Here is an 18,043-nt window from a genome sequence, read left to right as displayed (position 1 = left end):
ACTTATTATAAAGACAAAATTAATTTATATCTTACTAATATTATAAATGCGAATCTTTTAAAAGGTATCTCTAGAATGGTTCAACATATCTAAATGAAATTTGATATAGGTGTAGAACATACTGTAGAAGAACACAGCCTATCAATAAACAGTGGTAGAGCCCGCTTTAACATCTTCGCAGAAATGGGCCGTATCATCCGGTGAAATACCACGACCACACAGAAGACAGGCGTGAAATGGAAGCAATTCCGCGTTTTGTCTGATAAGTGTGCGTTCCGGAGGCATAATTTAGTCCTCTTTCGCTTCCCACCCATTTTCTTATAAGGAAAGGATGGGAAGTGGAAGTGGATTTTCCGGATGAGAGGATGCATGGGAAGGGAAAATATTTTCTTTCTGTGAATCCAAAAAAAACTTTTTTTAATTCGGCACTCGGTGTCGCGCGCGATAGCTAGTTCATTCATATATTTTCTTATGAAATTTGAATTTGGAATATCATCGTGACAGAGCAAGGAGGTTACATAAGTTTAGTTAAGACAACATCAAGTAACAACAAACATTATTAATCCGGTCGAATGAACAAACAAGTCTAAAGTCCAAGCCGAATACCAGCTAGAAATACAGCCTTAGCAAATAATAGTAAATACATAAAGTTTTGAACACAAGTCTTGGAAGACTAATAAAGGATGATTCAAATTATTTGAATATTGCATATAATTAAAGATTTTAATTTACAATGTTATTTTAATTGTTTAAACTATTTAATACTTGGTAAATTAAATTAAAAATAATAGTGAGTGAGGACTTGATCCAGTACCAAAATGAATGTTGCCGTTTTTATTTATTGCACACGTAAATGAGTTAGACTTAATAGTTTATTTTTTAAGTACATTTTCTCTTTCTTCATTTCATTTTATTTCATCATCAGCTCACTATACGTCCCCACCGAGGGGCTCGGAGCCTACCCTAAGTTAAGGGTGATTAGGCCATAGTCTACCACGCTGGCCAAGTGCGGGTTGGTTGTCTTCACACATTTCTCTTTCTAGTCAAGTTTAAATTCCTTTTTATTACAAACTAGCGATCGCCCGCGACTCCGTCCCATGGAATTGAAAAAGAAACATAATTAGTAGCCTATGTGTTCTTCCAGACTATGTATTATATGTGTGCCAAATTTCAGCGACAGCCGTTCAAGCCCTTCTCAAGATGACTTCAAACAAACATCCTTCCATTCATCCACCTAAACATTTGCATTTATAATATTAGTAAGATTAGAAACTTCTTCATAGAACTTAAATTTTACAATAACATTGTTTCTTCTAGAAATTAACAGTTCGACGTTACTTTAGCAACCTAATTCAACAAAAGGAAATAATAAATATTCATAGTAAATAGTAAACAAAGACAAATAGGCAAACAATTAATATTGACAAGGTTAAAACAATACACGTAAGATTTTCATGCATTTTTTGTCGCGTTCAAATTGAATTTTACTGTCAAATCTTACTTCTTACTAATATAAATGCAAATGTAGGATGTATAGATGGATGTTTGTTTCAAGATATCTCCAGAACGGCTTAATGGATCTCGTTGAAATGTGGTATAGATATAGAACATAGTCTGGATGAACATATAACCTACTAATTACGTTTTTTTTAATTCCGCGCTGTTAGAGTCGTTTAATTCAAATAATAATTAAAGCGAAAATACAAGTAAAAGTTTATGATAACTATTATTAACTAGAAATAATAATATTTGTATATTTTCTAAGGTCAACTTAACTGCTCATTAAGTTATTGCATTTACAAGTTTCAATGTCTTACTTAATGTTGCTTATTTCCTGCAATTCATTTGTTTTAGTTAGCTGTCGCCCGCGACTCCGTTGTCGCGGAATTTGAAACAAACTATACCCTATGTGTTCTTCCTGACTATGTTCTACATCTATGCTAAATTTCAGCGAGATCCATTCAGTCATTCAGGAGATATCTTCCAACAAACATCCTTTAAACATTCTCATTTTTAATATTAATAAGATAACTTAGATTACACTTAAACAAAAATTATATATTTAATACTGTCTGGAAGAACGCATAAGCTGCCTTTAATTCTGGAAAAATGTATAGATCCTATAGTAGATTTATTTTTCCTTTTCATATATAAAGAAGGAATAAATCAAAATTTACTAAGGAAAATCTTTTGTAATAGTCACCAATCAGCTATTAATCATTAATTCGACGAAATATTTTGTAGCAAAAAAACTGTTTTTTTTTTATTATTTTTATTAGTTGTTCGTCACACTGGACACCATCGAATTAAGGGTTAAGTTATTGTGCCTTGAATTGGTATTTAAGAAGACTAACAGTTGGTTTCTAAGATCAATATCGCCGTATGAAACATATCTTCTGAATAAACCTTGTCTTTGTCAAAGTCGAGATAACAATATTTAAACGGGGCGTCTCAGAAAACCACGGTTAATTGTCATTAACCTTATATAGCAATAATAACGCAAATAACACCATCACGCGAAACGCAATTAGCGCTAAGAATAAATCTTTAAAGGTCACGATCTTTAGCACGTGCAAGACGACAAGTCATAAATTTTTATTAAAAAAAAATGTAAAATAAACTGATTTTATGCAGATAGAATCAGTGTTCTTGTGTGCATTAGCGCAGTATTTCGACTCAAAATAATTGTACACATCCTGTACTTCTTTAATATTACTAATATTATAAATACGTATATTAAAATGGATGGATTTGTTAGATTGTATCACCAGAAAGGCTCAACGGATCTCGAATTGTTGCAGATGTAGAACATAGTCTGGAAGAACACATAAGCTACACTAAGTTTTTTTTTTAATTCTATTCTACTGTATTTGTTAGAGAGATCCATTATTCCATAAAATTACTAAGTGTTACTTAAATCGAGTATTAGGTAGGAGGCGTATTTAAAAAAGTTTTCGTATATCGTCTTCTTTTGTTTTAGTAAAGCGATATGTCTTTTTGTCTGAAGTGTTTATAATATTTTTCTTGAAAATGCAATTAAATCACATCAACATAAACTGATATATAAACACGGCTAAACACTCACGTATATACGTCCGGTGGGCGACGGGCCACGTCCGCGAAATAATACCAGTACCACTCATCCTGATGAAGGGCCCCCGATGGACTCGAAACTAGTCGGTGCCGCCACCGGACGTATATACGTGAGTGTTTAGCCGTGTTTATATATCAGTTTAGTATAATGTCTCACGAAAGTTTGAATAATTTAACATCTACATATATATAAGATTGTTGAGGTATTGTGAATCGTATTTAAAATTCATGTTTATCGTACATATAAACCTGTTTTCCTTTGTTAAATTATAGTACATCCGCGGAAATTTACTGGAAGTGACTGAATGTAAATTACTACGTAAGAATTTATCGGTCAAGACATCTGTTAGAATTGATTATTCAACCGTGGTAGATATAAGTCCTATTTTATACTATTCACTAATGATCGCCCGCGACTCCCCGCGCGGGATAAGAACCGATATTATTGGAGATTTTTTTGTGTTTTGTACTAAGACTTAATATATTTAACATGTTAACAGTGGTAGAGCCCGCTTTAACATCTTCGCACGAATCGGCCCGGCTCGCCCGGTGAAATACCACGACCACACAGAAGACAGGCGTGAAGTGGAAGTAGTTCCGCGTTTCGTCTGATGAGTGTGCGTCCCTGAGGCTTCATTCTTTTTCCCTTCCCACCCTTTTTCTTATAAGAAAAGGATGGGAAGTGGAAGTGGACTTTCCGGATGAGAGGATGCATGGGAAGGGAAAATTTTTTTTTTCTGTGCATCCTCTTCTCCGTCGATTAAAGGTAGGCAACGCATATGCAATTGCGTATGTCTATGGGCAAGGGTCACTTCGCTACTTCAGCGATTTCAGGTGGCCGCTCGCTCGTTTGCCACCTTATAATATTAAAAAAATCTGTATATTTAAAGTTTACTCAAATTCAATTATAATTTTAATTTAATTTCACAGTTGACATTTGATACAATCGCATTGTTGTGGCCTTCAAAGATCATTGTGCTTCACCAAGCATGTCCAAGTCAACTTACGAGTATATCTACATAACAGGTAAGACAATGCAATGACAAAATAATAATATTTAACAAATAAGTACATATTTGATGTCTTACGTACTGTTTAGGATGTCCAACTATGTTATATTTTTAAATTTAGTTCATAATAATCTATATATAAATAAAATTAGAGTGTCTGTTTGTCGAAAAAAATCATATTTCGTACACATGATGTAATTGCGTTGTTGATAAAAAAAACAATTTTTAAAATTGTTGGCCGTTTGTCAGTTTCCGGAAAATCTCCGGAACGGCAGTTTTAACGGGATTTTGGACAGGAAGATGATGCTTGTATAGGCATATAAGTAACATTTTTGCGCAGACGAAGTCGCAGGCAACCGCTAGTCAATAACTATGAATAGATCCTAACATCAATTGAGAGGAGTGGACGAGAGTAAAAATTTAACAGTCCAGTTTTAAATACATGTCTTTTGTCAACTTACTTGAGGCATGTATCCAATCCTTGGCCCTGGTACTCCGCTGCCGGGTCCACCTGGTTTTCCACCCAGTACCCATATCTCTCCGCTGTTCAGTCGACGTCTGCCAACGATGCAGGATAAGAGAGTCGTCTTTCCACATCCTGATGCTCCAAGGAGACCGTAACTGTAAACAGAAGTACGACAATGTTATACGCAACAGTGGGTATATTAGAAAAAGCTAGTATAATAGAGTTAAGCCATCTATGATTTTGTACCTAAATATCTAAAGTTATGCGTAATTTTATATTAACGTAACATCACAAATATTTGATTTCTTCCTATTATTTGACCATCCGCAAATTGACATCTATTTGTTCATCAATTATGTAGACATTATTCCAATTTAGTTGTAAAAATATTTGTTTCCGAATAACGTAGCTCATGAATAATAAAAGATCAATAAAAATCTATACAACAATCTTACTTCTTACTAATATTATAAATGCGAATATTTAGATGGATTGATGGATGTTTGTTTGAAGGTATGTCCAAAACGGCTGAACGTATCTTGATGAAATTTGGCATACATATAGAACACATTCTGAAAGATCATTCCGCGCGAACAGAGACGCGGGCGACTGCTAATTCCTTATCAAATCATATATACGAATTATTTATTTATCTAAACTGTAAAACAACTGAAGTAAAAACTATTGCAAATACTAGTAAGTATGTATTTCAAGTTTTAATTTGACTTTCTAATACTGGTATGAATCGCCAATATGTGAATTAAATGCACTTACATAGCTCCCTTAGGTACTGTCATATTCAATCCGTCAAGAATGACATTAGGATTCTTGGTTGGTCCATACTTCTTGTGAGCTCGTCGTACGCACACCGCTTGTTGCTTTCTCGAAGCTATCGTTGACTTCTGAGGTCTTAATTGACGTATTCTTCTTGCATTTAACTGTTCTTCTATTGTACTAATAGTGATAGGTTCTTCTATATTCCGTACATCTTCCATTGATATGGTGGCGCCTTCATTGTCGTACGCCGGCATTGTTACTGCAACAATAAAAAATGTTAACGTGAAACATTAACGTGATGATAAATAACGCATCTTCAAGACAACGCCATCTATTAGAAACTTATAAAACTATTAAATTTTTGTAATATTTCTTTTTCGATTTAATATTTTATTCAAGGTCAGAGGATAGATCGAATTATTCACGTATGGTATTAAGCTTTTTGAGTAGTTTCAGAGTCAATATTATCCTTGGATTAAAAAACCTTTATAATAAATAACATAACTATTCGACGGTTCGAACATGTACTAACCAAAAAAATATGTAATCATCATTATGTGCAATAGACTAAAAAACTATTAACGTCATTGCCTTGATATGAAAAAATATGTTGTATCTCGCGGATCATATAAAAACGGGTTAAAGTACTTTGGTAATGGAAAAATACAGATTCTCAGACGTGTTTTTATATCTTAAGATTAATAGTGAGTTCAAAGCGATGATTACAATGAAGACCTTAGCTGACGAGAGTCAGTTTTTTATCAAGACAATAAATTGATTATTTAAAAAATGAAAAATTTCTTGAATATTTATAAAATAGGTTACGTATTTGTTCAAAGGAGTATGGATATGAAATACTGGCCATTGTCTGCAAATTTGACGACACGGAATTAAAATAAAAAAATATGTTTTTTTATATCATAAGGTGGCAAACGGGCGAGCGGCCACCTGAAATCGCTGAAATAGCGAAGTGGCCGTTGCCCATACACATACGCAATTGCATATGCGTTGCCTACCTTTAATCGACGGAGGAGAGGATGCACAGAAAGGAAACAATGCCATGCATCCTCTCATCCGGAACGTCCACTTCCACCTCCCATCCTTTCCTTATAAGAAAAAGGGTAGGAAAGGAAAGGAGACTAAATTAGGCCTCCGGGACGCACACTCATCGAAACTTCCACAATCTATTACTTTTATATTTAATATGCTATTATTGTTTACATTGTTAATATAAATAAATGAAGTAATAAAAATAAAATGAAACATGACTTATAAATTTAAAAAAGGAACGTTCACGTATACTTAAACGTAATTGCGTAAAACGGATTACGTCATAATAATTTTGACAGTTCACATCTATGACGCAATTTCAGTAAAAAAAACGTCACGAATAGTACAAAATTTGATAATAAATTGTGTAAATAACTAATTTTTAGTTACAAAGATCAAGTTTACTTTTAATTTTGAAACGGAACTTTGTATTGTATGCAAATTTGTGGATAGTGATAATTTTTGTTAACAATGTGACTTTTCTTAAAAGATACGGAATTTAAAATCATATATTTAAACTAACATATTAGTGTTGAAATGAGTTTTTAACAAGAAAAAGGTAAGAAAACTAATACAATAAACATGTCAAAATTATTAATTGATAAAAACAATGATAAAATATTTGAAATAATTTACTCGACTACCTTTATTTTTTAACTAAATAACGTCAGCAGAATTTTGTCAAATAACGATTAACTAGACTACAAAATCTTAATATAAATTGTTTAAACTTTTGAGAACCGAGTATAAATTGTGCGAAAACTCCGATACAAATACGTAATTATTTCCAGACGGTTTTTCCAACATTTGCGGCGATAAATAAGAAAGGGTGTGGATTTCAATGAAAAATAAATGGACGTATCAACATGATATCACACTTTACATTCGCGTAAGTACTATTAAATACCTAATAAATTACGAGATTACACACAGAGGTCAATTTATCTTGGACGCAAGTCGTTCTAAAAGCGTTTCACTTAGATTAAATAGATATATAAATCTTAAAAGAAAAAGGTTTTTATTAAATTTTTATGTTTTATAAAATCTTTTATTACATTTAAGATTTAGTTGTTAACATTTTATAAAGTGATCGTATCTATTTTTAGACATTATAAGTTAGAATCCTTTGGCGCGAATGGCTCGCTTTCATTACAAAGTCAAGTGTCAGAATGATTAGTGAGGGACATAAACGTCGACATATTAGTAAGGCTAGTGTTGTGCCACAGTGTCGGATTTTCTTCCTAACTTTACTGTTATTTTACAAGTAAAATATTATAAAAAGAAAAAGAATCGTAATTATAAGTGAAAACTAGAAAAACCTATAGTGTGTCTATTTAAGATTAGTTGGACAACCAGGTATTGGTTGTGTAAAATCGATTAAGAATTATCGATTTTAGATAGTTATTCTCATAGAACTTGCAATCGAGAATTTCCTGATTATCTTTGAATTACAATATAAATAAAACTGTTTCTTTCTATTCCTACTTTATCCTTCATAACTATATAAAGAAACGAGCTGTTCGCCCGCGACTCCGGCGTTGCGCAATTCAAAAAAAATTAATGAGTAGCCTATGTGTTCTTCCAAACTATGTTTTACATCTGTACCAAATTTCATCAAGATCTGTTGCAGTTCCGGAGATACCTTCAAACAAACATCCTATCCATCTAAACATTCGCATTTATAATATTAGTAAGACTTAAGTAAAACATTAAAAATTGTGTTGTTATAAAAAAAAAGATAATTTTGTTTGACGATGTTTTACAATTTAACGTTAATATATAAAATAGTATGCATTAAAACAGACGTTGTTAATTGGTCGTACACACGAATGACTACGGTGTTTGACCATATAGGATATTGCATTATGTGAATTTCGTTCAAGGTGAAACATGTACGCTCGTTAAGTCATATGTTTAATGCCTCGTCCCACTTTTACATTGTTTTCGTCTTGCTTTATTTTAATATTTCATCTCTCTCACACATTAATATTCATTTTAATATGTTGACAACAATCTGGCGTGATATAAAAAACTGTCTGTTCATTGGTTCGTGATTGAATTTAATGCAAAAAACTTATAACATTCTTTTTACAATATTTTTCGTATAAATTTAGTCTTTATAAAAACTGGCTGTACACAAATTTAATTCAAAAAAGTATTATAAATAAAAAAATAAGTGTAAAATTTTATGTTGTTTTTTCACCGATAGATGGCACTATTTTAAATTCACCATGGACAGAATATTACCGTATAGTTAAGCAATTTAGCTGCATTCAAGTAACGAGACTTTATTATGCTCTTTTATTTCCGCAAGCTACGGGGCATTTACGTCATTATTACGTCACTTACATCTAGTTACAACAGATAATTTGTAATTGCGTCTTGGTGCGAAATAAGAACAGTGGAAACAGAGCGCAATGATTTATCTTGATATGAAAAACATTATCGTAGAGTAGTTCAAAAGATGTATAGCATTTGTCCAAGTTTATGGCACACAGAGTCCTATAATGCCCACTTAAGAAGCCAAGTTATTTTCTTCTACTGCAGCTACAAAAATGTACTCAGTGGCAATTAAACGACTCTCGTACGTCCGAGGCCAATCCCTGTTTAAAACATATCGTTATCCCTGTTTTATCAAAGATAATAACAGGGATGACGGTAAGTTTTATACAGAAATTTTGACCTCGGAAACTCATGGTTAGAGAATTAATGAACAAGCGGTTGACAGTTCTATAAAAGATTGGACTTTGTGAAACATATAAACAAAAACTGTTATATCTGTTTTTTTCAAAGCGATTGAAAGGGATAACAATATACTACATATGTTTCGGTTGTGAAAAAAAAAATCTACCGCATTACGAGTCGATTATCGACAGCGTCATTTCCTTAAAAAAAGCGGCAAAAGCGTCATCTGTTTACTGTCATTTGATTTACGAGCATATACAAGAAATGGTAGCGCTTAGCATAAGGGGAATATTATTCTTTTACACGGTATTAATAAATTGCCATACGAAATACGACCCTATGCAATACTAATACGATTTATTTCTCTTTTTTATCAAAAGTAGATCGTTTTTCATATTCCTTTGGATTTACACTAAAAGATTTGTGGTTATGAGACCGATAAGAAAAGATTTATCAGTATAATACGTGTTTGATAAATTTGCATCAGAACATATACATCTTAGAATTTGTCTATTTTTTTTATATATATCAAAAGGTGGCAAACGAGCGAGCGGCCACCTGAAATCGCTGAAATAGAGAAGTGACCGTTGCCCATAGACATACGTAATTGCATATGCGTTGCCTACCTTTAATCGACGGAGGAGAGAATGCACAGAAAGAAAATATTTTCCCTTTCCATGCATCCTCTCGTCCGGAAAATCCATTTCCACTTCCCATCCTTTCCTTATAACAAAAAGGGTGGGAAGGGAAAGGGGACTAGATTAAGCCTCCAAAACACACTGTCATCAGACGAAACGCGGAATTGCTTCCACTTCACCCCTGTCTTCTATGTGGTCGTGGTATTTCACCGGGCGTGCCAGGCCAATTCGTGCAAAGGTGTTAAAGCGGGCTCTACAACTGTTCGTTTTATCGTAAGTTTCCACTGCGGAAAAAGATATTTTTTCTTAAAAAAAATTAATATTTTTTTCAAGTGTATTTAACTGTATAAGCTTATAAAAGCCGTGTGTGTGTTCGTTTATTAAACCGATTTTTTTGGCAGACCTGCCTATATTTTTGATCATATATTACAGACATCGAACACCTTGACACTATTTCATATGTCGCCAACCTTGGTATTAACTTAAAAAATGTATAGTCTCATCCAAACTTTATGGTAACTCGGCGCAAAACGTAACGCATCTCAACTAGTCCAAGGAAAAGGCTATTTGTCATATCTTATATCTTTAAATGAGCAATTTTTGTATATAATTGGAATCTCGGAATCGGCTCCAACGATTTTCATAAAATTTATTATATAGGGTTTCGGGGGCGATAAATCGATCTAGCTAGAAATCATTTTTAGAATATGTGATTTTATTCGTGTTTTATCGAATAATCAACTTAAACATAAACTTTTTCTATCGGTAATATCGAAAAATATTATTCATATTTCATCATTTTATTAGTAATTCGTACTTAAATATAATTTCCAAAAAACCGGTCATCCAGATTTTAAATCTTTAAATGTGACTCTCCTCTACAGATGTGTCATCTATGTTCGATTTCATTCGACCATAATGCACCCACTTGCTAGAAGCAAATGACGAGCGGCCATGAAATTTGAATCTCATAATACTTGCTTAAAATTAAGAACCATGTTCATTATCCGACATTGATTCGTCCGGAAATTATTTTGCATACATTATTAGAATTGTCCGTGAATTTTTTGAATTATATTATGTTTATTTATGTATTTCGTGACTAAAAGTGAATTTATTAATAAAATAGCATTTGACGCGAAGTGTTAGTGAAAATGGACCTTACTGATAGTCTGTAATTTTTTATTTTTTTAATTAAGAAATAGAGTTATCTTATATATAAAATTCTCGTATCACAATTTTCGTTCCCATACTCCTCCGAAACGGCTTGACAGATTCTCATGAAATTTTCTGAGCATATTGAGTAGGTCTAACAATCGGCCAACATCTATTTTTAATCCCGCGCGGACGGAGTCGCGGGCGACAGCTAATTGTGTATGGATTTTTACATATACTATATTAATAGTATAAGACGTTTAGAGGGAAAAATTGTTTGTTTTTACTCACAGGCTAAATTTAAAAACGTAGTTAAATATTTTAGCGCACGAAATATGTTATTAAAGTGATTTTTTTTTGTAATTAAATTAATTGATTACTAATTAATTTAATTAATCTTTTCAAAACAATATGCTTTAGGTAATTGCATTAAGAAGTCGTCAGTTTTGTTTTTCATTACAGAATTGGCATTGTTTAATTGTTTACCCCCAGCCAGATAAGGTCGAATGTGCGCGTATCAAAGCTGAAGATTTAAAATTATTAGAGGTTAAATACATCTTAAATCATTAAGAATAGAAGAACCTCTTTACAATCTTGTTTATTTTTTTTGTCTTTTAATTAATAGCCATAAGCATACTTATTTTTTTTTTTAGTAATTAATCTTTGAAAGAAACAAATATATATTTTCTGACACACAATTTAATGTAAGTCCTCATGTTTATGCCTTAGTTCTTTGTAAAAAATGTTACAAAAAGTCGCTGATTCATTGATTTACACAAGTCTCTGACGGACTCGAAGTTCTCGTCTGTTAAGTAATTGACCTTGATAGAAATGGCAACGTATTTTTTCTCGCAACAATTCACTCTGACCATCGGGTTATGGAGATTATATTGAATGTTTATTTGAAGTTATCTCCGGAACTGCTCAACAGATCTTGATGAAATTTGACACAGATGTAGAACATAGTATGGAAGAACACATAGGCTACTCAGTTAATTTTTTCTTTAATTCCGTGCAGATGCAACTTTACAATTATAAAGCATAAACATTGTATTTATTTTATTCAATGTGTAAAAAATATTTTTTTACCATACATTCGTTTCGGTATTTATTGTTATTGAATGATTTCTGAAGTAATATACATGGAAATAATTTACATTTTTTTACGTAATTTGATTACTTTGTCTTTTTACTTTGATACCAAATAATTGATTTATTATAATTTTTTATCAAATGGTTACTTTAACTTACAATCTAAATGTTATGCAAATATTTAAATCAAAAAAGTTAAAACATTAACTTAAATTTTTACGAAACTCATCGTCGCGCATCTATTTCAAAATGGCCGCCGCGTCGTTTGCCAAGATTTACGCAAAACAACAAAGACGTTTTCAAGTTAATAAATCGTTTATGTACGTGTACTTAGAAAATGATTCACTCATTTTAACCCTGTGAATGATTCAGAGGTTTAAATGAGTTTATGAAGGTTTTTTTTTTATAAACATAAGACGTTGCCTTTACTACGAAGAAAACGAGACTCAATCGTTCCAATGGGAATAGTTTTTAGTATCTATTGTTAAGAAGAAAACCCGACCCTGTGCTGGTGTACTGGCACAACACTAGTTTTACTAAAATGTCGACATTTATGTCCCCTCACTATTCATTTTGACATATGACTTTGTAACGAAAGTACGTCATTCGCGCCAAATAATTCTAATTAATAATGTCTATAACTATGTACTTGGTCCAATGGGAAACACCCAGTCGTACTGAAAATTCCAATGTCGCCTACACAACGTTAACTAGGCGCCCGACTGTAAAACTATGCAATTGTAGTTGTATAGCCGGTTGGTAGGAAAACCCAATGGAATATTTATTCTCATTCTGTACCGTTTATATTAGCTTGAATCCCTTTTTAATATTAATTTAATTTGCAACGGTTTCCGCGGCACCTGGTGTTTATTGGGGGTTTTATTAATTGATGGTTGGAACGATAATAGCATTTCGAAACGTTTGTTATTATATACATTCCCGGAATCTAAAGAGTTAGGAAGAAATACGGATTTACATTTGGTCTACTGCCAATTTTGTAATACAGATTTTTTACTCTACAAGATTCAGTGTCTCTAAGATTTTGACATATTAAAGCGAACAAGTAGGATGAGTCGAGATACTTTTTCTAATTAATTTCATACGTTTACTTATGAAATGGACAATTGGTCAGAATTATTTTGTCTAAGAGTTACCACTCAAACAATATTTATATTTAATTGTAAATTCATTTGTATAATTAAATAAAAAATACACATCAACTTACCAAGAAGTTAATCTTTATGTAGATCAAACATGTTTTAATACAAAAAATATCGAATATATATGTATATGGAAATACGGAAGGGACAAACGTGAATTTAACATTTTTATGCGCGTGCAAATTTTATCTTTATGTCATTGGTAATTTTTGTAAAATAATTACATTTAAAACAAGAGAAACAAATAGCAAATTATATTTGAAAGTTGTTACAACGAAAAACATACGCTTACATCCAATTCCAGACCTCTTTTGTTTATTGAAAAAGTAGATTAAGCGGGGGACTGGATTATGGAGAGGGAAATATCGTTTTTTCGGTACATCCTCTCTTTTGCCCGTAGACCTGTAACTTTTTGACTTATTACATGTGTGGGCAGCCGTTAATTCGCTTTATTAGCGAAGAACCAGTAAATTACCAAAAAATATATAAAAACATTAATTTTCTATATCGAGTTATCGTCTAATCTCATCTCTAAATAATAATCATCACTAGCTGTCGCCCACGACTACGTCCGCGCGGTATAAAAAAAAACTTATTTAGTAGTCTATGTGTTCTTCGAGACTCTGAACTATAAATATAAAATTTCAGTAAAATCCATGAAGCCGTACTGAAGATACCTTCTAATACACATCCTTCTATCCATACATCCGAACATTCGCATTTATAATATTCGTAAGATTATTAGGAGGAGAGATTTGATTATTTGCAATGTATAGGCTTCGACAATAAACCGATTACAAATTTATTTCACCGTTGCGAAGCTACACTATCCCCGGGTGATATATACTATATTTATAACTAGATTTTTTAATTTCTCACGAACAAATTCGCGGGCAACGGCTAATAAAGTAACTCAATTTGTATTGCCAATAGATGAAAATTAATATTAATAAAGCGTAATTCGTAACTAATAACATTGTAATGAAGGGAATAAGGAAAATTCTTTTAGCGACAGCTGTATTGTTATTAGTCCGCCATTTTGTTTCTTATTACAAGTTAATATGATACTTAGTAATCTCATTATATTTAATAACTAGCTGTCGCCTTCGACTCTATCCGCGCGGAAAGAAAACTTAATAAGTAGCCTATGTGTTCTTCCAGAATTTGTTCTATATGTATGCCTAATTTTATTAAGATCCGTTCAGCCGTTTTGGAGATATCTTCAAACAAACATCCATCTAAACATTCGCATTTATAATGTTAGTAAGACTAGCTGGCCATAAATACGTCAACGTGAATAAAAGAAAAAATACTCCTTCATACAAATGCTAATTGCCATTTAGAGTTCCATCAAAAACATTTCGGAGATGAGCAGTTATATAAATTTAAATTTGGAACAATAATTATTAAAATTGTCTAATAAAAAAACGAACACAAAACATGAAAACAACACGTAATTACAATAATAAAAATTAATCACAAAGCGTAACTTTTAGCTATTTTTTTCTCAATAACGGAATACCCACTACTAACAACAGTATATGCAATAATAAGCCGTATCACATGGAAAAAAAGATCATAATCGCTTGTATTTAACAGCAATATAAAGGTCGATGCACCTTATACAGACGGAAAATATAATTGAATATATACAACATCGATCATCCTGTATATTTAACTTAATTAACTTTAGCTAAGTACTTTGATTTGCTTTGATATTTGCGTCTAATAAACGAAATGTTATCTTCTAATTAGTATATAATGTAATAACTAACTATCGCTCGCGATGTTAAAAAATATAGTAGCCTATGTGTTCTTCCAGACTATGTTCTACATCTATGCCAAATTTCAGCGATATCCATGCAGCCGTTCTAGACATACCATCAAACAAACATCCATCTATCCATCTATCCATCCAAACATTCACATTTAAAATATTAGTAAGATTATAATATTATTAAGACTAGCCGTCGCCCGCGAAATTAGAAAAAAAAATTGTAGGCGATATGTTCTTCCAGACTATGTACTACATCTATGCTAAATTTCAGCTAGATCCATGCAGCCGTTCTAGACATACCATCAAACAAACATCCATCTATCCATCCAAACATTCGCATTTAAAATATTAGTAAGATTATAATATTATTAAGACTAGCTGTCGCCCGTGAAATTAGAAAAAAAAATTGTAGCCTATATTTTCTTCCAGACTATGTTCTACATTTATGCCAAATTTCAGCGAGATCCATAGTCGTTCTAGACATACCATCAAACAAACATCCATCTATCCAAACATTCGCATTTATAATATTAGTAAGATTTCTACGATGATTCAAAACAAAACACAATACGTCAAACTAGAAAGGATTTCCTTAATATAATCTTGACATTCCAATATCGGTAATTTACATAAAAAAAGAAACAATTTTTTTTCCTTCCCTTTCTATTCTCCAATTTCCGCATACAAGATGACGTTGTAGCGAAAAAATATTTCCCATTTATTCCGATACCGAACTGAGAAAAGGCAAATAAATATCAGTTCCTTATATTTTTAATTAAATTCAATTAAATAAAAAAGTAGCACATCGAATAATCGTAATACTGAATAATATTTTTTTAATTTTTAAGTTAAGGAGTCGCGAGAAATGAATTTCTAAAAAATATAATCTGTTAAGAAAATATATAAATAAATTATGATTAAATTAAATAAAATGACGTGAGAAAAGAGTAAAATAAATGCAATTATTAATTTTTGTTTACCACTTGGAAAAACGTACAAATAATACTGGCAACTTAAAATCAAGTAATTCTAGTTAAGATTTAAAACAAAACATTCGAACAACCTAACTTCATCCTTATTGCATAAACCTACAATAACTATAATCGTGTGCACAATTTAGTTCAAACAGTTCTGACATTTTGCTATACAACGTAATAATTATTTCCTATATCGTAAGTACAAAGAAGTAGTAATGATAAATTGTTTGCTTCAAGGAGCCATCGTTTAGCTTGATAATCTTCTTACCGTGGGTTTCTAATACCAAAATTTCTATATAAAACATATTATCATCCGTGTCATCAGATTGTTGCAAATAACATTGAGCTTAATTATATTGAAACAGGGTTTATTTTTCACTTTTCATGTCTTTTTAGGCTTCCTATTGATAAAAATGACGCCCTAGTCTTTCTGAATGGACCCCATCTAACCATGAGTTTCGACTGACGAAATACTTGTACTTATAATATTGTGATCCTTCTTATTCTCTTTGGAAAAAACGAGATAGCAGTATTTTTCGTAGAAATGTTTGGGAAATGGAAACGATGGAACGAATATACTTATGGTACGCGTCTATTGACCTGCGCCGGACGCACCGGCCGCACCGCAACGGATTTTAGTTTGCTTTCTATGATTTTGCATAGCACTGCGTCCATTATCCGTTGAGGGACGTGTATGCAGTACGTCCGACGCGAGCAAATGGACGGCGTACCTTTAACGTGTAACCTCGCTTATACGTCGAGTAGAATCAACAATCCTTGACACTAAGGATGTTTTGTCTCTCAAAATGGTAGGCCACCATATTTGAAACAGACAAATATATTCATCCTTTTGTCTATTTAATTTTTATTTAACATTAGCTGTCCGCGTGGAAATAAAAAAGAAACTTAATTGGTAACCTACATATGTGTTCTTCCAGACTATGTTCTATATGTATGCCGATTTTCATCGAGATCCGTTCAGCTGTTTTGGAGATACGTTCAAACAAACATCCATCCACACATTCGCATTTATAGTCTTAGTAAAAAGTGTTTTAAATTGCGAGATATTTTGTACTACACGATACCAACAATACGTAAGAAATCATTTGAAAAATAGGTGATTAATAGCTTTTTAGCTTCTTTGTTTCCGCTTTTTTATTCTACAAAAGCTTTTTAATAAAATTATCAATTTTAATAAGGTTTTTGTTTATTGTTAAAAAATCAGATCACATTAAAATTACTTGTATATTCTTAAGTAACTTCCTCATAGTGAGTAGTTTAAAGCAATTTTTTTCAAGGTCATTTTAATTAGTTTATAGTAAACAAAATTTTAATCCAAATATTCTTTAAAAAAGTTACGTTTAGACAATATTATAAGTTGAAAAAGATACCAAAATTACTAAAACAAAAATCTTTTCTGAGAGCAAAACTTCTTTATCTCACAAAATAAAAACGTAGTTATTAAATTTTTTTATACAAGGTTAAGGACCTGACAAAATTCCCTAAAGACACCCGATATAACATAAACACATGAACCAAAAAAAAACTAAACAGAAGTACGTTGCAAAACACGTTTATCAAGTTCATATCAACAACACTTTGAATTCTTATAGTATACGTATGGATATAAAACTTTTTTATCTTAAAAAAAACACTCTATATATGGTGCTATCCTTTAAAGCCATAGTCAAACCAAAATAATTTTATATTAGTTAAGTTTAGGGTATTTAATATCGCGAATGTTTAGATGCATGGATGTTTGAAGGTATCACCGGAACGGCAAAACGGATTATAGTGCAATTTGACAAACATATAGAAAATAGTCTGGAAGAACACATAGACTACTTATTAAGTTTTAATTCCGTGTGGACGGAGTCGCGGGCGACAGCTAGTTTATTAAAAATAATTAACCTTAGTCAGACAGGAATATTAAAACAGTATACTTTCTTTACCACAACAATCCCTTCTTAAGTTTAATCCTAGGTAGAGGATTATAACTAAGTAAGTGCCAAAGTTTAAATATACATACTAACTTCATACTAAAACTTAAACCTAATATTTTCCTCGGGGACTTTGAAACTTATTTAACTTTAGCTTAACCGTCGACTTACTTAAGTTATTAAGTTTTTTTGGTAGTAACAAATTTCTTAAAGTACAGAGGAA

General features: G+C 32.0%; 2 protein-coding genes across 2 annotated transcripts in view; one reads left to right on the top strand and one right to left on the bottom strand.

Moving 5' to 3' along the window:
* osy (ABC transporter oskyddad) overlaps positions 1-18,043 on the bottom strand; it is a 30,216-nt gene that overhangs the window by 8,429 nt on the left and 3,744 nt on the right. The window contains exons 2-3 of the mRNA XM_013310060.1: positions 5,344-5,605; positions 4,565-4,724 (exon numbers count right to left, since the gene is read on the bottom strand). Of these exons, the coding sequence (XP_013165514.1) occupies positions 4,565-4,724; positions 5,344-5,600 (417 nt within the window). The 5' untranslated portion in view covers positions 5,601-5,605. The remainder of the gene's footprint in view (positions 1-4,564; positions 4,725-5,343; positions 5,606-18,043) is intronic.
* Positions 6,842-18,043, top strand: part of LOC106116292 (ABC transporter G family member 20) — a 55,925-nt gene continuing 44,723 nt past the window's right edge. Inside the window, exons 1-2 of the mRNA XM_013310062.1 lie at positions 6,842-6,955; positions 7,188-7,285. The gene's annotated coding sequence lies outside the window, so the exon portion shown is untranslated. The remainder of the gene's footprint in view (positions 6,956-7,187; positions 7,286-18,043) is intronic.

The sequence above is a fragment of the Papilio xuthus genome, unplaced genomic scaffold (assembly GCF_000836235.2).
Source record: "Papilio xuthus unplaced genomic scaffold, Pxut_1.1 DF827756.1, whole genome shotgun sequence".
Classification (NCBI taxonomy): domain Eukaryota; kingdom Metazoa; phylum Arthropoda; class Insecta; order Lepidoptera; family Papilionidae; genus Papilio; species Papilio xuthus.
Note: the sequence above shows the minus strand (reverse complement) of the source record. Positions and strands in the feature narration are given on the sequence as shown.